At 47.4% G+C, this 20,473-nt stretch overlaps 1 protein-coding gene across 2 annotated transcripts in view; it reads right to left on the reverse strand.

The window, feature by feature from the left end:
• MAN1A2 (mannosidase alpha class 1A member 2) overlaps positions 1-20,473 on the reverse strand; it is a 162,070-nt gene that overhangs the window by 18,365 nt on the left and 123,232 nt on the right. For both annotated transcript variants that reach the window (XM_073617528.1, XM_073617529.1), the window contains exons 3-7: positions 19,252-19,348; positions 17,378-17,496; positions 15,344-15,424; positions 3,852-3,946; positions 135-258 (exon numbers count right to left, since the gene is read on the reverse strand). In XM_073617528.1, coding sequence (XP_073473629.1) covers positions 135-258; positions 3,852-3,946; positions 15,344-15,424; positions 17,378-17,496; positions 19,252-19,348 — 516 coding nt within the window. The remainder of the gene's footprint in view (positions 1-134; positions 259-3,851; positions 3,947-15,343; positions 15,425-17,377; positions 17,497-19,251; positions 19,349-20,473) is intronic.

The raw sequence follows: 20,473 nt of genomic DNA on the forward strand, positions 1-20,473 counted from the left end.
AAAAAAAAAAATGAAATCCTTGCTTTCACCTTTCTTTCCTCTTTTGTTGCATATCAGAGTTTTGATAAATAAAATAAAAAATGGTATCTAAAGATAAAAAACTCTTCCGTTGCGAAATCACAGCAAAGACCCACCTTGTTGTAGTATACAGGGTTCCCCGTTAGGTAGGTGAGGTGTACAAACTCCATATGGAGAGTCCCAAATTCTGCCAGGATACTGCTGCCAGCCGATGCCCAGCCCCAGTTCCTGCCAACACCACTAGAGGGAGCAAAGAACAAAGAGTGAGACTTTACACAGCAATACAACGTCTGGTGGTACCTGAGTTATAGGACAAGTGATCGCCGAACAACAAATACACAATAAAATGACAGAGAGGTGTTCAGAAGTGGAGGAAGAATTCTGGAAAACTACGCTGGAGAAGAGAAGGCATCATGTAATATACCTGGTGAGAGCTCACAGTGTGGAAATGGCACAGGGGGTGTCTCAGGAGCGCTCTGTACAGCCAGTACAATTTGTATGCAGATCCCCCCACCCCCACTCTGCCAGCACAACCCCCCCAGATCTCATCACCCTATCAGATCCCCCACCCCCACTCTGCCAGCACAACCCCCCCAGATCTCATCACCCTATCAGATCCCCCACCCCCCCTCTGCCAGCACAGCCCCCCCAGATCTCATCACCCTATCAGATCCCCCCACCCCCACTCTGCCAGCACAACCCCCCCAGATCTCATCACCCTATCAGATCCCCCACCCCCACTCTGCCAGCACAACCCCCCCAGATCTCATCACCCTATCAGATCCCCCACCCCCCCTCTGCCAGCACAGCCCCCCCAGATCTCATCACCCTATCAGATCCCCCACCCCCCTCTGCCAGCACAACCCCCCCAGATCTCATCACCCTATCAGATCCCCCACCCCCCCTCTGCCAGCACAGCCCCCCCAGATCTCATCACCCTATCAGATCCCCCCACCCCCACTCTGCCAGCACAACCCCCCCAGATCTTTTCACCCTATCCGATACCCCCACCCCCACTCTGCCAGCACAACCCCCCCAGATCTTTTCACCCTATCCGATCCCCCCACCCCCACTCTGCCAGCACAGCCTCCCCAGATCTTATCCCCCTATCAGAGCCCCCACCCCCCCTCTGCCAGCTCAGCCCCCCCAGATCTCATCACCCTATCAGATCCCCCCACCCCCCCTCTGCCAGCTCAGCCCCCCCAGATCTCATCACCCTATCAGATCCCCCCACCCCCCCCCCTCTGCCAGCACAACCCCCCCAGATCTCAGAACACCCTATCAGAGCCCCCACTCTGCCAGCACAACCCCCCCAGATCTCATCACCCTATCAGATCCCCCACCCCCCCCTCTGCCAGCACAGCCCCCCCAGATCTCATCACCCTATCAGAGCCCCCACTCTGCCAGCACAGCCCCCCCAGATCTCATCACCCTATCCAACCCCCCACCCCCACTCTGCCAGCACAACCCCCCCAGATCTTTTCACCCTATCCGATCCCCCCACCCCCACTCTGCCAGCACAACCCCCCCAGATCTTATCCCCCTATCCGATCCCCCCACCCCCACTCTGCCAGCACAGCCTCCCCAGATCTTATCCCCCTATCAGAGCCCCCACCCCCCCTCTGCCAGCTCAGCCCCCCAGATCTCATCACCCTATCAGATCCCCCCACCCCCCCTCTGCCAGCACAACCCCCCCAGATCTCATCACCCTATCAGAGCCCCCACCCCCCCTCTGCCAGCTCAGCCCCCCCAGATCTCATCACCCTATCAGATCCCCCCACCCCCCCTCTGCCAGCTCAGCCCCCCCAGATCTCATCACCCTATCAGATCCCCCCACCCCCCCCCCTCTGCCAGCACAACCCCCCCAGATCTCAGAACACCCTATCAGAGCCCCCACTCTGCCAGCACAACCCCCCCAGATCTCATCACCCTATCAGATCCCCCACCCCCCACTGCCAGCACAACCCCCCCAGATCTCATCACCCTATCAGATCCCCCACCCCCCCTCTGCCAGCACAGCCCCCCCAGATCTCATCACCCTATCAGAGCCCCCACTCTGCCAGCACAGCCCCCCCAGATCTCATCACCCTATCCAACCCCCCACCCCCACTCTGCCAGCACAACCCCCCCAGATCTTTTCACCCTATCCGATACCCCCACCCCCATTCTGCCAGTACAACCCCCCCAGATCTTATCACCCTATCCGATCCCCCCACCCCCACTCTGCCAGCACAACCCCCCCAGATCTTTTCACCCTATCCGATCCCCCCACCCCCACTCTGCCAGCACAACCCCCCCAGATCTTATCACCCTATCCGATCCCCCCACCCCCACTCTGCCAGCACAGCCTCCCCAGATCTTATCCCCCTATCAGAGCCCCCACCCCCCCTCTGCCAGCACAACCCCCCCAGATCTCATCACCCTATCAGAGCCCCCACTCTGCCAGCACAGCCTCCCCAGATCTCATCACCCTATCAGATCCCCCACCCCCCCTCTGCCAGCACAGCCCCCCCAGATCTCATCACCCTATCAGATCCCCCACCCCCCTCTGCCAGCTCAGCCCCCCCCAGATCTCATCACCCTATCAGAGCCCCCACCCCCACTCTGCCAGCACAGCCTCCCCAGATCTCATCACCCTATCAGAGCCCCCACTCTGCCAGCACAGTCTCCCCAGATCTTATCACCCTATCAGATCCCCCCACCACCACTCTGCCAGCACAACCCCCCCAGATCTTATCACCCTATCAGATCCCCCACCCCCCTCTGCCAGCACAACCCCCCCAGATCTCATCACCATATCAGATCCCCCCACTCTGCCAGCACAGCCTCCCCAGCTCTTATCACTAGCGGTGGACCGTCCATTAGGAGCTCCGCCCCCCTAATCTACATGCGGGGCGTCGGATGCATGGATTTCAATGTGGGGTTTTGGGGGTTTTTTTGACGCACGTGATTAGAGCCAGAGGCTCTATTTGGCTTCAAAAAAGGATGGGCTCGGGGCGCAGAGCCCACCCACTTGTGTGACATTAGCGAATTAATGTTCGCTAATGTCATCCTGCTTCTACTCCCGGCCAATTAGGAAGCGGCTGCTGAAACCCGATTGGCAGGGAGTCTTAGGACGCCTCCTGTACGGCTGGGAGGAGGAGCATCAGCCCCCCCGGCAGCAGCATTCTCTCCTAGAGCCCTCCCCGGATTGATTCAACAGTGCACCGCCACCTCGTCCTCCTACCCCCCCTCTCGCTATGTAAGGTAAGGAGGCCCATTGAACACACATGGGGGGGTGGGGGGTTGGGGGGGGCCTTAAGTGTGAGGATCACCACCCAGCAAGCCCAGGTTTGCTTGTGTGAGTGAGGGGGCCAGGTCTGTCTGCAAAGTTTAATTACCAGCCGCCACTGCTCATCACCCTATCAAAGCCCCCCACCCACATTCTACCAGCACAGTCTTCCCAGCTTTGATTAACCGACATGAGGACCCCCCCCAATCTGTCAGCCCAGATTCCCCAGCTTGTCAATCTACCAGAGCACCCCCACTTTATCAGCACAGTCTTCACCGCTCCCAATCACCCGACCAGATTCCCCCTAACCAGCCTTAGGGCATATATGGAAGAAACAGCGGGTGTGTCTGGGAACACTTCTCTTGCATTACTAGAAGAGGTTCTGGAGTAGCGGTACTCTGTATCATATCACACTGGTTCAGTTTCCCGTTATACCCAATACAGATCATTTGACTGTTACTGTTATTTTAGCTGCTCTAAAAATATCCTGGAAACTGATCGGGTACCAAGACAGTAAACCTTCCCCTCTCTCAGTGCTGGGGGTCTCCCTAATGATACCTACCTCTTCAGGTTGACCATGGCCCAGGGGATTCCTGTTGGTGTGTTAAAAGCCGGTAGGAGCTTCTCGGCCAGCATGACGGCCTTGGTCTTAAACACCTGAAAGACAATGATTGGGGAATGGAGTCATACACATGAACACTTCAACTGAAAATCCAGATCTGAAAATAAAATCTCCCTTTACTGTAGACAGAATAAGTAACAGTGTCCTCTCAGAATCCAGAGGAGGAGTGACATCAGCGGAGGGGGGTGGAGGAAAGTGGAAGTCTTGGGTGCAGTCCAAGATCTGCATGCACCATGCATTGTGTGTGTGGTGGTAGGCAGTATCTCAAGGAGAAATGTACACAAACAAGTGAATTAGTAGTGAGAGAAGTGACTTAATTGGATGTTCACAGAGCTCAGTAGCTCAAGGAGAAATGTACACAAACAAGTGAATTAGTAGTGAGAGAAGTGACTTAATTGGATGTTCACAGAGCTCAGTAGCTCACGGAGAAATGTACACACACAAGTGAATTAGTAGTGAGAGAAGGGACTTATTTAATTAGATGTTCACAGAGCTCAGTAACTCAAGGGAAATTGTACACACATAAGTGAATGAATAGTGGGTGAAGTGACTTATTTAATTAGATGTTTACAGGGCTCAGTAGCCCATGAAGAAATTTACACACATAATGATGAGGCCATTTTTTTTGCTATACAGCACTGCGTTATTTAACTGACAATTGCGCGGTCATGCAGCGCTGTACCCAAATAAAATGTTTGTTCTTTTTTTTCCAAAAATAGAGCTTTCTTTTGGTGATATTTGATCACCTGCGGTTTTTATTTTGCACGCTATAAACAAACAAAAAAACAGACAATTTTGAAAAAATATTTTTTACTTTCTGCCATAAAACAATCCCAATAAAAAAAAAAAAAAAAAAAATCCCAATAAGCATGTATTGATTGTAAATGCTATAACTTTTTGCAAAAACCAAACTATGGGATATATTTATTGAATTTTTATTTATTTATTTTTACTAGAAATGGCAGCAATCAGTGATTTATAGTGGGACTGTGACATTGCGGCGGATAGTCAGACACTAACTGACACTTTTTGGGAACCAGTGACACTAATATAGTGTCTACAAACTATGGGATGTTTTTATGGAATTTTCTATTTTTTTTACTAGTAATGGCGGTGATCAGTGACTTCTAGCGGGACTGGGATATTGCGGTGGACAAATCGGACACTTACTGACACTTTTTTTTTTTTTTTTTTTGAGTACCAGTGACACCAATACAGACATCAGTGCTAAAAAATATGCACTGTCACTGTATTAATGATACTGGCTGGGAAGTGGTTAACATCAGGGGCAATCAAAGGGTTAAATGTGCCTAGCCACTGTTTTACTGGGGAGGGGCTTGTACTAGGGGAAGGCACAGATCCATGTCCCTGGGGGGTGGACACGGCCTTATGGCTTGGTTCGGCCTCTCTTATGGGGTCTCCCTTCAGGGGAAGCCCCACCTAGTACTTGGGTGGGTCTGTTTCGGCAGGACCTTCCAAAGAACGGGGTCCGTCTGGTTTCGGCCAGATGGACCCGCAGCCACTGTGCCAATCAATTGCTCCCCACTGTGGCCCATCAAACGCAGCCACTGTGCCATATCAATTGCTGCCAGTGTGTCCCCCCTGGCCCGCCGTCTGCACTTACCTGTCTCGGTGGGAGAGCTCCTCGATGTCTTCTCCCATCCTCTCTTCACATCCTCTGCTATGATTGGACGCCTGGCGTCCAATCACAGCGCTTGTCGTTTCAGCCAATCAGGTGACGGGTGACAGATCCGAGCACCTGATTGGCGGAGAGGCAGCTTAGTGTTAGGAAAGTGAATATTCATTCGCTTTTCTAACACAGCTGAATGACCTGCAAGCGCCCAGCATGGTGCTGGGCGTTTTTTGACGCCTATTAGAGCCTATGGCTTTAATCAGGTCCTTCAAAACCACCCCTTGCCGTTGTAATTCAGGCGCCTGAAAAGGGGCCGGGCGCCTGAATAGGGGGGTGGCAGTGGTGACCATAGATAGATTTATGCAATGCATGAATCTATTGGTGCTGGGGGGGGGGGCAGGAGAGAGGGGGCACCCTTATGGACACACCGCCACTGACCAGGACTGAGGGCATTTGAGAGGAGTACTGAGGCTGGGGGTGCTATGATGATTTCAGGAAAGCCATGTACAGCACCCTGGCCGCCCCCCTCCCCCCCAGCCATGATCTGCCTGCATTGCATAGAGAAGCACAGAGCCCCCGTGTTATCACATCACTGGGTCTAAAGTAAGGCAGGTCATAAAAATGGGAAGTTTTAACAAAAAAAAAAAAAAAAAGTCTTGAGACTGTAGATAAGGAGGTGGGGACCAGGGAAAGCAAAATATAAAGGAGATTAAACTTCAACTTTAAAAATGGATGATCCGTCCTAATGGAAAATCCTATTGAATTTTAGCTAATTGACCTTTTTTTTTTTTTTTCGCAATGACAGCTAAAGATATTTTAAAGTGAACAAATGTCCATCGATGAATACACGGACAGCATGACAACAAATCCAGGTGGTGAAAGGTGTATAGAAGTCGGACTTTATCCCCCCCAATAGCCAATATAAAGAGAAGTCGGCTGTCCCCGGGCCGGCCCTGTAGATTAGAGGATTTGCCCTGACATGACTTGCAGACGTTATCACGCGGCCCCCGCGCCGTTGCTGATGCACTTAGTAAAAGAATCGCGGCCCGCCATCTCCAGGAAAAAGGCTTTACTTGCGTCGGAGCAGAAGTGTATTTATGAGGATTATAAATCTGAGCCTTGTGCCATTAAGATACAAGCTAACCGCAGAAATCGCCGGCGAACGGCACATTGGGGAGCGCGGCTAATACAGCACAAGGGCTTGTAAATATGTCTTCCGCGCATTGTCTGGTGATTTATAGTGAAGACGGCACTGCGGCGATGCCGAGCTACAGACGCTCCACGGGGTGGGGGCGCCACAGTGAAAACGCCGCTCCTTAAATCAACAACCAAAAGGGAGCCGCGGGCCTCCTGACACCGGCGCGGTTACGCTGCTCTAAATCCACACGTCTTCGGGCAGCCGGTGAACGTCGAGGAGGTGGATTTACAACGCGGCCGTCTCGCACACAAATCTACTGCGATGTTCTCAGCTCTTCCCGGCAAATTGCTGACGCCAGCGCCTTCAAAAACTTTTCAATTTCGGCAGCAGTAATGCATCGTCGGCAACTTCTCTGTGTGCCGAACTGTTAGAAGGGACACTGCCGAGAGGCAAGAACTTCATTGGGGACTGCTTGGTGATCCCGAACGGGTTCAGCTTCACCGTTACCAAAACAGTATGCCGTCATGGCAGAAGGTTCTCACACAGGTAGATGAACATTTCTGCCAGCTACAAGGCTGTAGCACATCTGCAGTATTTGGAGGTCTGATTTGTAGGCTCTCTCTTGGGGTTTTGTATAGAATTTTCTTTATTTAATATAGTAAAGACTAAGCATTTCTTTTTTTTTTACCATAAATATAGAATTTTGCATATGGATGTTCTGCTTTCTTTGCAATGAGAGACTTGAGTTTCCTTTCTTGTTTTTTTTTTCATTTCCTTATATATTTACAGAGCTCAGTAGCTCAAGGGGAAATTTACACACACAAGTGAATATTAATTGGGTGGCACAGTGGTGTAGTGGGTAGCACTCTCGCCTAGCAATAATATGCTCATTCCTAGCAATAAAAAGGGTCGCTGGTTCGAATCCCAACCATGACACTACCTGCCTGGAGTTTGCATGTTCTCCCTGCGCGGGTACTCCGGTTTCCCTCCCACACTCCAAAGACATGCTGGGAGGTTAAAATTGTCTAAATTGTCCCTAGTATGTATGAATGTGAGTTAGGGGACCTTAGATTGTAAGCTCCTTGAGGGTATAGGGACTGATGTGAAAGTACAATGTATGTGTAAAGCGCTACGTAAATTGACGGTGCTACTTTTTATGAGTGTGCACTTTTTTGGCACCGGTGGAGTTTTTGGGTGTGTTTCACATGCCACAGGCTTTTAAATAAAAAAAATAAAGGAGAAGACTTTTGGAGGATGGCCTGTTGTCAAAAAGGGCAGCAAAGAAGCCACTTCTCTCCAGGAAAAACATCAGGTACAGACTGATATTCTGTAAAAGGTACGGGGATTGGACTACTGAGGACTGGGGGGAAAGTCATTTTCTCTGATGAATCCCCTTTGGGATTGTTTGGGGCATCCGGAAAGAACGTTGTCCAGAGAAGAAAAGGTGAGCGCTACATCAGTCCTGTATTATGTCAACTGTAAAGCTTCCTAAGACCATTCATGGGTGGGGTTGCTTCTCAGCCAAGGGAGGGGCTCACTCACAATTTTGCCTAAGAACACCTCTATGAATAAAGAATGGTACAAAAACATCCTCCAAGAGCAACTTCTCCCAACCATCCAAGACAGTTTGGTGAGGAACAATGCCTTCTCCAGCATGATGGAGCACCTTGCCATAAGGCAAAAATTGATAACTAAGTGGCTTGGGGAACAAAACATGGAAAGTTTGGGTCCATGGCCAGGAAACTCCCCAGAACTTAATCCCATTGAGAACTTGTGGTCAGTCCTCAAGAGGCGGGTGAGCAAAAAAACTCCCCACAAATTCCGATAAACTCCAAGTGTTGATTATGGAAGAACAGGGGGGCGGCCATCAGTCAGGATGTGGCCTAGAAGTTGATTGACACCATGCCGGGGGGGGAATTGCAGAGGTCTGGAAAATGAAGGGTCAACACTGAAAATATTGACTCTTTGAATAAACTTCATGTCATTGTCAATAAAAGGCTTGGACACTTATGAAATGCTTGTGATTATACTTCAGTATCCCATAGTAACATCTGACACAAAGGTCTAAAAACACTGAAGCTGCAGACTTTGTGAAAATTTATATTTGTGTCAATCTCAAAACTTTTGGCCACGGCTGTACAGCAGGCCTTAAAGCTGAAGCTTCTATTTTGCCTTCGCTTTTGTCAATATGCTAATAACATTTGTACAAAACATTTCTGGTTTTACATTCCTTTATATTCGATCCAGTGATGTCATCACTGGACCTCTGTGTTTTCCTACGCAACGCTGTCAATATGGCTGGTAGGAGGGGCTGTACGTAGCTTCCTGAGTACAGCAGATCACCCTAGGTAACACCCACATGTGATGAAAGGGGCAGACCAGGGACAGTCGGGCTGGGGAGGAAAGAGCATCTAATGCACATTGGGAGAAGCTCACAGTGTGCAGTGAAATAAGAGTAAGCCATTTCAGTCACTTCTCCCACTACTCGTTTGCGTGTGTAAAAATTTCCTCTTGAGCTACTGAGCTCTGTAAACTTCTAATCAAATACATCACTTCTCCAACTATTCATTCACTTGTGTGCGTAAATTTCCTTTTGAGCTACTGAGCTCTGTAAACATCTAATGAAATAAGTCACTTCTCCCACTACTATGTTCACATGTGTGTGTAAATTTCGCTTTGAGCTACTGAGCTCTGTAAACATCTAATACGTCACTTCTCCCACTACTCATTTACATGTGTGTAAATTTCCTCTTGAGCTACTGAGCTCTGTAAACTTCTAATCAAATACATCACTTCTCCAACTATTCATTCACATGTGTGTGTAAATTTCGCTTTGAGCTACTGAGCTCTGTAAACATCTAATCTAATACGTCACTTCTCCCACTACTCATTTACATGTGTGTAAATTTCCTCTTGAGCTACTGGGCTCTAGAAACATCTAATCCAATCAGTTACTTTTCCCAGTATTCATTCACTTGTGTGTGTAAATTTCCCCTTAAAGAGAAACTGCAGTCTGCGCACATAATTTGTAATAAAAACATCTTTGCCATTCTGAAGCTTCCATCCAACCTCTTTACATATTATTTTATATATACTGTGGATTCTGTGTTGCCAAATATGCTGCAGAAATTTTAACTGTGGCCAGCTTCAGCTGCTGCCTGTTCACTTCCTAGATTTACACAGACACACAAAGGCACACCTCCAGCCCTGCAGCTCTCATTGGCCCTCTTATGACTCATCCTCCTCCACCCTCCTGGCAAACTCTCACGAGAGTGAAAGAAAGAGCTGTAAATTATGTCATAAGCCTAGGCTAATGACCAGACAAGAAGCAGGAAGTGGGCTGTATAAGGAATTTATTGGCAGAAAAAAAATGTTTTATTATCCAAAGTAAAAACAACAACAAGGACAGAAGATTTAATAGATGGAAAGTTGAAAAAATGACTCAAGGTTCGCTTTAAGCTACTGAGCTCTGTAAACATCTAATCACGTTAGTCACTTCTCTTATTTGATTCGTAACTTATTTGATTAGATGTTTATAGAGCCCAGAAGCTCAAGAGAAAATTTACACACATGTGAATGAGTAGTGGGAGAAGTGACGTATTTGATTAGATGTTTACAGAGCTCAGTAGCTCAAAGGGAAATTCACACACATATGTGAACATAGTAGTGGGAGAAGTGACTTATTTCATTAGATGTTCACAGAGCTCAGTAGCTCAAGAGAAATGTACACACGTGAATGAGTAGTGAAAGAAGTTACTTATTTCATTAAATCTTTACAGAGCTCAGTAGCTCAAGAGAAATGTACACACACACACACACGTGAATGAGTAGAGAAAGTAGTTACTTATTTCATTAAATCTTTACAGAGCTCAGTAGCTCAAGAGAAATGTACACACACGTGAATGAGTAGAGAAAGAAGTTACTTATTTCATTAAATCTTTACAGAGCTCAGTAGCTCAAGAGAAATGTACACACACACACGTGAATGAGTAGAGAAAGTAGTTACTTATTTCATTAAATCTTTACAGAGCTCAGTAGCTCAAAGGGAAATTTACTCACACAAGTGAATGAATAGTAGGAGAAGTGACGTATTTGATTAGAAGTTTAAAGTCTCCAGGGGCACATTCACCACGGGCTTTTCTCCCAACCCTGACCAACAGCCCAGTCAGTGCAGCCCCAACCCTAACCAAGAAGGCCTGGAGTTCTTAGAGCTTAAGGAGAGCCCCTGAACTCAAGGCTCAACCACCGCTCCAGTCACTCCTACCCAATTACATTCGGGAAGTACTAACCACCCCCCCCCCCCGGGGGGAAAGGGGGGCCAGTGTTCTCTCCTGAAAAACGGACTACACCAATCTAGGCCAGAAGGCCAGGGACCCGACCCTTCAGCCAGACCCGGTGCAGCACCAATCCTCACCAGGAGCACCCTTCCAGACGGCTCAGACTCAACCATTGATCAGTCCCCAGTTACTGTCGGGTGGCCTGATTTAGTCCCTGCTTAAACCGCCCTTCCAAGTACAATTACACCAATGGATTTGCATAGCTCTCCCCTTTGGGAGCAGCACAGCACCTCTTCTGGCAACCAATAAGAACAGATACTACACTTGATCTTAGCCGAAAGTCTTCCCCTTACTGAAGATGTGCGTGAAGATGTCCTCACACCCGCCTGCTGCCCTTCCTGAGCAAGCTCTGCCCTGGTGGTGCCCCCCGATCCTGCAGCTCAATCAATTGTAGGAGACGGTCCTGGCGCTTGCTGGACTTTCTTGGAAGTCCTGAAGCCTTCTTCACAATTGCAGTGGAAAAGTTTTTTTTGGGATTAAAGTTCATTTTTCATGGCAAAGAGGGACTTTACAATTAATTGCAATTCATCTGATCGCTCTTCATAACATTCTGGAGGATATGCAAATTGCCATCATAAAAACGGAGGCAGCAGACTTTGTGAAAATTAATATTAGTGTAATTCTCAAAACTTTTGGCCACGGCTGTATATATATATATATATATCTATATCTATCTCTCTCTATCTCTATATATCTCTATCTCTATATATCTCTATCTCTCTCTATCTCTCTCTATCTCTCTCTATCTCTCTCTCTCTCTATATATATATCTTTCTCTCTCTCTATCTCTCTCTCTCTCTCTCTCTCTCTCTCTCTCTATCTATCTATCTATCTATCTATCTATATAGGAAGCAAATCCAAACTGAATGCATTCTGGTGAAACAAATGTTTACGCTTTGTTTGAAAAAAATAAATAAAAAAAATTCTACTGTTTGTGAAAGTTCCCTTTTCTTTCTTCCACATCACCGTCAATCTTTAAAGAGGAAGCAGAGTACGGATTGCAGCAACATGTGGAATATATGGCCTGTGTGTGCCACGTATTTCAGATGCTTTCACATTGACAGCCTTTGAATTAAAAACAGGAGTGGAACGTGCAGCAGCCATGAAAACAAAGCGCCACTCGGAGGAGAAAAAAAAATAAAAAAGCGCATCCTTCCTTTGTCAGATTTCAATCATTTGCGGCATGTGTTTGATGGTCCTCACAATCAAGTATCAGATGTAATTTATAAACATCCATACACACAGTGTGACTAAACCAAACTTATAACAGGCCGTGCCGCTCCCCGAGGCCGTCTTCTAATAAAATATGGAAAGGATCAGCGTTCAGAGTGCATTCCCCCTCCACATTCCTTTATTAGTTCCTTTCTGTGCTTTGCAGGCATGTCTTTGTAACCTCTGAGATGATCAGCTCTGCCTTACTGGGATGGAACACAATGCTGCTCCATGCGTTCAGCACAATCTGCAGCCCAAACAGTCCCCACAGGGACTGAAATTGTGCCATACATGTTCCCCCGCTAGCAGCTAAATTGTTGCTATGGGAGATAAGGGCACATGGCTCTGCTCCAGAGTCCTACATAAGGCCCCCCCCACCCCCAGTAATACTCCATATTGATGATAAATGACCCTCAGACTGTCAGGAAGCAACCATCCTGCCAATTAGGGGCAAATATATGCTTACTGAAAATTGTAATATAACTGCTCTAACCCAGTGAGAATCAAAAACAACAAACCTGCTACACAGGAATGTGACAAGTATTCAAATAAGATAGTGTAAATAATTGTAGCGATATAACAAAATATAATATAAACACATATATCAAAACTTAATAGTGTTAAAAAATTAGTGAATGTTGAAATCCAACCAATATAATATAGATGTGAAAAACTAAAATAATATAAATGTGATAAAGTCCAAAAGTGAAATGGATAAAAAAGTCCAGCTGAGAAGTGAAAAAATCCTCCAACGTGTAATTCCACTGCTAGTGAATCCTTGAAGTGAAAAAGATTGAACACTCTTACCGAAGCAGGTGGATTCGGATGTCGGCGACACCGAATCAGACAAGCTTAAAAATCCAGATGGATGGCTCTCCCAGATGAAGGTAGGGACCCCGGGTCTCAGAAGACATCTCCTCTTGGCTGGAACAACCTCAGCAGTATCCACCAAACCGAAGAAGTGACACATCCAATAGAAACATCAAAAATCTCTCATCCAACCTTCTCATGTGTTCAGACTAAGAGGAGATGTCTTCTGAGATCCGGGGTCCCTACCTTCATCTGGGAGAGCCATCCATCTGGATTTCTAAGCTTGTCTGATTCGGTGTCGCCGACATCCAAATCCACCTGCTCCGGTAAGAGTGTTCAATCTTTTTCACTTCAAGGATTCACTAGCGGTGGAATTACACGTTGGAGGATTTTTTTCACTTCTCAGCTGGACTTTTTTATCCATTTCACTTTTGGACTTTATCACATTTATATTATTTTAGTTTTTCACATCTATATTATATTGGTTGGATTTCAACATTCACTAATTTTTGAACACTATTAAGTTTTGATATGTGTGTTTATATTATATTTTGTTATAGCGCTACATTTATTTACCGTATATACTCGGGTATAAGCCGAGTTTTTCAGCACTTTTTTGTGCTGAAAGTGCCCCCCTCGGCTTATACTCGAGTCAAGCACTTTTCTGCAACAGAAAATTACATTTTCCGAACTGAATTTGGGGCCCCGTTTCTCTGGACCACTTGGAGCTAGGAACCCCAAATTTGGTGTGCAAACCCAGTGGAACTAGCACTACAACATATCTAAAGCTGGAGTTCTTGGCATTAAGTGGCCCTGAGATACGGGGGCCCCAAAGTTGGTTCAGAAAATGTCATTCTCTTCTGCAGAAAAGTGCTTGACATTTTCCGAACCAAATTTGGGGCCCAGTATCTCGGGGCCACTTGGTGCTAGGAACACCAAATTTGATGTGCAAACCCAGTGGAACTAGCACTACAACATATCCAAAGCTGGGGTTCCTAGTGCCAAGTAGCCTCGAGATACAGGGCCCCAAATTCAGTTCGGAAAACGTCATTCTCTGCTGCAGAAAAGTGCTTGACATTTTCCGAGCCAACTTTGGGGCCCTGTATCTCGGGGCCACTTAGTTTTAGGAACCATAGCTTGGATATGTTGTAGTGCTATTTCCACTGGGTTTGCACACCAAATTTGGGGTTCCTAGTACCAAGTGGCCCCGAGATACGGGGCCCCAAAGTCGGTCAACTGTGTCCATCTGCAGCAATGTCATTTCAGGACCCTTTGGGTCCAAATACCCCAAATTTTGGCTTCAGCTAGGGGGCATCTAGAAACCCTTAACTACCGAGTTTGAAGTTCGGTGGACCTATGGCTGCAAATAGGCACAGTGAGGCTGCAAATGGGCATTGTTGAACCTCTTTTTCACTTACAGTAGCTGCGCATTTCTCACCCTAGGCTTATACTCGAGTCAATACGTTTTTCCAGTTTTTTGTGGTAAAATTAGGTGCCTCGGCTTATAGTCTATACGGTACACTAAATATATGCTTACACCTCAAATGTTACAAGACTTTGCGCAATCCCTTTTTCTAATAGAAGACCACAAAGGACACCTTTATCAGGACTGGCTTAGAGCACCGTTGGCTGCAATTAGAGTTGTGACTCTGTTCTAAGTGAGCTGCCGCCGCCGCCAACTTTGCCTGGCTGAGACCGGCCATTTTTGTCAATAGTTCTTGGCAAAACTTCTCCAGCTCTTTCTTTGCGGAGGATCGTTCACGAACAGCAGTCGTAAAGTTTTTTCACATATTCTTAGTCGGACTGAGATCTGGCCAATCCAGTCTCCTGATTTTAGACTACTCCAATACAGCACTGGTCTCTCTGCAGCAGTGCCATTTGCAGCAGTGGCAACACGGTCTCAAATCAAGGCCTTCAACAGCGAAGGGAAAGATTCAGCTACGGCACTGAGCTGGATCTGGGCAATTGAGGTAATAATACAAGGTCCCTCAAGATGTCGGCCATAAGACTGAGGACAGGTTCATTCTACTGCCATACAGAGTGTTTCTGGAGCCGTGTAAATACAAATTCCAAAGGGAGTATAGCCCGGGCATTCTGCATTCTCAAAATGCCATCAGAACTTAACAGGTAACAAGAATGGGGTCCAGGAAGCTCTTATAACCCCCCTGCACAGCGACCCACCACCACTAACAAGATTGAGGTCAGGAAGTGCCCTGTACCCACCGAGCAGTGACCCACCACTGACAACTCTTTTTTTTAAAAAAAAAAACAAAAAACAAAAGAAGCTTATCCAAACTCTCACCTCCTGTCCGGACAGGTAGTATGCAGCCAGTAAGCCACCAATGAATCGGATGTTCACCTCAAACACAGAAACTTCTGAATTCTGCAAGATAGAGAAAGACAGCCCATAGCTTACATGGAGAAACCATACAACAAATCTTTATGTGGCCTAAATGGACTACAACAGTTCCTTTCCAGTTGGCATGGTCACCACCATCTTGAGACTTGACCCAGTAGTATTTAGTGTAGTCACCGTTTATTAAAGGACAACTACACAACAAATGTTGATTCTAACTGCCCTCTTCAACCTGCCAATGACAGTAATACCTCCCCAGCTGCCCCTCACCCCACCCATGACAGTAATACCTCCCCAGCTGCCCCTTATCCTGCCCATGACAGTAATACCTCCCCAGCTGCCCCTTATCCTGCCCATGACAGTAATACCTCCCCAGCTGACCCTCATCCCACCCATGACAGTAACACCTCCCCAGCTGCCCCTTATCCTGCCCATGACAGTAACACCTCCCCAGCTGCCCCTCATCCCGCCCATGACAGTAATACCTCCCCAGCTGCCCCTTATCCTGCCCATGACAGTAATACCTCCCCAGCTGACCCTCATCCCACCCATGACAGTAATACCTCCCCAGCTGCCCCTTATCCTGCCCATGACAGTAATACCTCCCCAGCTGCCCCTCATCCCTCCCATGACAGCAATACCTCCCCAGCTACCCCACATCCCGCCCATGACAGCAATACCTCCCCAGCTGCCCCTCACTCTGCCCATGACAGTAATACCTCCCCAGCTGCCCCTTATCCCTCCCATGACAGCAATACCTCCCCAGCTGCCCCTCATCCTGCCCATGACAGTAATACCTCCCCAGCTACCCTACATCCCGCCCATGACAGAAATACCTCCCCAGCTACCCCTCATCCTGCCCATGACAGTAATACCTCCCCAGCTGCCCCTCATCCCACCCATGACAGTAATACCTCCCCAGCTGCCCCTCATCCTGCCCATGACAGAAATAACTGTCCCTCTTTGCCCACTACAGGCCTATTGTCAGTGGGTGACCTGCATCCAGAGCTGCGGCCTACAATGAACCAGATAGTGGTCCTATTCTTCATTGAGCCAGCAATCCGAGCAGTACTGTGCTTGTGTGGCTTATTCCATAATAGACCCAAAGAGAGAAGCCATCCCCCAGCAGGCCTGACTGAGGCAGTATAGAGAAAAACCACGCATGCACAGTACTGAGTGTAGAAACACCTTACTAGTGTGTTTTCTGAAATCTTTACAGACTTTTTTACAGCTTAGTGTAAAACCAGTCAATGAATAAACCACAAGCCCGGCCTCCAACACCCTCTGATGCGTATATTATTTTAGAGTGCTCCTGTTGTTCCACTACCTTTTACTAGCACTACATTTTATTAGCAATTACCCACAATACCCAGTAATGGGCTATACCTTGGTGCAATCACTATGTGACAGCATCTAGGCTATGTGACTAGGGGCTCATCATCCCTGGGTGCGGCACTGGAGAGCACGTCACATGTTCCCTCATGGCCAGGTAACCCCCACCCTGCTCTGGTACTCCAACTTCATGACCAAGCCCCTACTGGGGAGAAAAGCTTCGGAGGAACAGGAGAGGGTCAAGCAGTAAGTGATGCGCCACAGTCTGGTGTTGTGACTTTGCACTGCTTGCAATAAAGCTTGTTGTCAAGAAAAAAAAAAACGGGGCAGCCAGTTTGTGTCAAGCAACAGATTCACTTTAATTTCTCTCTTGCAGCATTGATCTTCTTTTCATTACCCTACTGATACATTGATCCATTGGGAATGAAGGGAAGCCCCATGTAAGCTACAAGTGGGCGGAGTCACCGCTTGCAAGGGCTATGGAATACTTGTGTGAACGTGCTGATTGGCCCGGCACTGTCACATGTTGTTAGAGTCACATAGTGCCCCCCTATACTGGATTGCCAGGGATTTCTTCTCAGCTCCGGGTGGTGAACGTATCGGCAGGTAGGATGGTGAAGGAAAGAGAAGTATATGCTGGGAACTCACCACACCGAAATCCAGATTGTTCTGCACCCACTCCTGTCCGTCCCGGAATTCCTCCATGAGACCCATAATGTAGAGAGTATCCAGGGCGTCCACGATGGTGGCCCCCATCTGGGAATTCCCTGGAGAGAGAGAGAGAGATAAGACAGAGGGCATGATGAGAAGGACCTTACAGGGTTAACCCGCTGCCAGTACACAGGACAGATGCCCAGTGAGGTCAGACACATAAACGGATTGGACAAACCAGGCTGTGCAAACAAGCTTAGACCTCAACAACAATCCTCTTACTGCAACACGATCCGAGTAGGAATGTGCTGGCAGAGGCACCTCATGTGACCACACGGGGCAGTGCTGTCCCAGCTGTAGGAGGAGGAGGGGGGGCAGAGCAGACAGAACGTGGGCTCTCTGTCACACGGCAGGTAAAGCTCTTCTTATGAATAGAGCAGGAAAATAATAAAACTTCTGGCAGATTATCATTTCTGTGTCCCCCTCAGGAGATTTCCCTTCACATCCTATTCTACAGAGGCAACAAGGAAGTGAGAGACAGTTGTCACCAAAGATGTGTCCCCATTGGGAGATTCACCGTCATCTTCCCTTTAGGTGACAACTCAAAATTGTGGATTTTCCATCACTTTTAGTCTCAGTGACAACAGTCACCAGGACAAGCAGGGAGCCTGACTGGAAGACGTCACCCAGAATCCTCGGCTGCAGTGATAGTTCTATATAATGTGTGATCACCAAAGATTACCCAGAATCCTCGGCTGCAGTGATAGTTCTATATAGTGTGTGATCACCACAGATTACCCAGAATCCTCGGCTGCAGTGCTAGCTCTATATTATATGTGACCATTAAAAGCTACCCAGAATCCTCAGCAGCAACAGTTTTACATAATGTGTGATTAGATGTTACCCAGAATCCTCAGCTGCAGTGACAGTTCTCCATAGTGTGTGATTAGGAGATGTTACCCAGAATACTTGGCTGCATCAACAGTTCTATATAGAACGTTATTAGTAGAGGTTACCCAGAATCCTCGGCTTCAGTAGCAGTTCTATATAATGGGCGATTGGGAAATGTTACCCAGAATCCTTGGCTGCAGTGATAGTATGTGATCACCAATGGTTACCCAGAAGCCTCAGTTGCAGCAACAGTTCTACATATGCCTGTGATTAGGAGATGCCACCCAGAATCCTCAGCTGCAGTGACAGTTCTAGATTTTATGTGAACATTTAAAGATTACCCAGAATCCTCGGCTGCATCAACAGTTTTACATAATGTTTGATTAGGAGATGTTACCCAGAATCCTCGGCTGCAGTGACAGTTTTATATAGTGCGGGATCACCAAAGGTTACCCAGAATCCTATGCTGCATCAACAGTTCTACCTAGTATGTGATTAGGAGATGTTACCCAGAATCCTCCGCTACAGTAATAGTTCTATATAATGTGTGATCAAAGCTTACCCAGAATCCTCGGCTACAGTAATAGTTCTATATAATGTGTGATCAAAGCTTACCCAGAATCCTCGGCTGTAGAGATAGTTCTATATAATGTGTGATCACCAAAGATTACCCAGAATCCTCGGCTGTAGCGATAGTTCTATATAATGTGTGATCACCAAAGATTACCCAGAATCCTCGGCTGTAGCGATAGTTCTATATAATGTGTGATCACCAAAGGTTACCCAGAATCCTCGGCTGCAGTAATAGTTCTATATAATGTGTGATCAAAGCTTACCCAGAATCCTCGGCTGCAGTGATAGTTCTATATACAGTAGTGTGTGTGATAAGGGTACGTTACCCAGAATCCTCTGTTGCAGAGACACATGTGTATATCTGTGATGAGCACAGGGCAGGGTGTTGACCAGCAGACAAGACTTACCGAAAATGTTTGTGGAATGGCCCTTCCGTGCGATGGGCTTGAGCTCATTGTGGCCCCAGCCGTACTGCCGATAATTATCCCAGGCATGCTTCATCATCTGCAGAGATAAAATAGCCGTGTTACACTCCCTTGGGGGGGGGTTGGGACATAATTACCAGGTGACACGCATAACGACAGGGGTGGGGACAGCTGTGTGGGAGGGAGACACGTGGCATCACCCTGATTCACTACCCTAAGGGCTGAATAAGACCAATAATTCCCCCAGGGCGCCCAGTAGGAACACCTACATGGGAACACACCACCAATTTTCTACGTCACACTTGTGTCTTTAATGTTTCCGACGGTAAAAGAAAAACAAATGACACAAAAACACTCATTCCAAGACATCAAAAATACCATTCAATGCATATAAAGAGAGTCTGGAAGAGATGGTACCAAGGACCAACATCCAGTCCTGACTGTAGGGCTCAGTACAGGGAGAGGCCACATGTATGGCAAGGATTGTGCCGAAATTGTTTTCTCTGTCCAACCGGAATACGAGACCAAATACTCAGCCCCATCAGATGGCAGAGCCAGACCGGTGACCTCACCTTCTCCAATAAGAGCCGCAGGGCCTGGTCCAGGCCCCGCCTACCATCTGTGATTGGACAATAAAGGAGCAGCAGCAGACTGAGGAGCTTATTCCTTTGCTCTCTCCTCCTATCAGTAGGTTCATTATCAGCCCATGTAGATGTAGCACATCCGATTGGCTCCTAGTGTCTAGGCAGCATATTGAAGGGGGGGGGGTCAGAGAGAACATGAGCAGTGTCTCAATGCTTATTATTAGTGAAGTGACCCTCTTGCTGTGCAGTGTGGTAGGTGTATGTTATTCAACAGCAAGTAGCAGGCTAGAGGCTCACTTTAAAAAAAAAAAAAAAAAAAAAAACACACAAGAGGGCGCCTCCATCTAGGTGTAGTGATTAAACAGAGTAAAAGCTTTTAATAAATTGCTACACTTAGATGGAGGCGCCCTCTAGTGTTTTTTTTTTTTTTTTATATGTGCATTAGGATCTCAAGACCTTATATGTGAGGAGCTGCATCCACTCCCCCGGCCCTCTTATGTGCCCACGTTAAATGACAGATGGGTTCTAGTCATTGCAATAGCTTATTCCTTTTCTATAGAAGCTGGCTTTAACACAAACCCAAAGACCAAAAATATGGCTGAGGTATGGGCCGGGGACAT

Source organism: Aquarana catesbeiana, linkage group LG02 (assembly GCF_042186555.1).
Source record: "Aquarana catesbeiana isolate 2022-GZ linkage group LG02, ASM4218655v1, whole genome shotgun sequence".
NCBI lineage: Eukaryota > Metazoa > Chordata > Amphibia > Anura > Ranidae > Aquarana > Aquarana catesbeiana.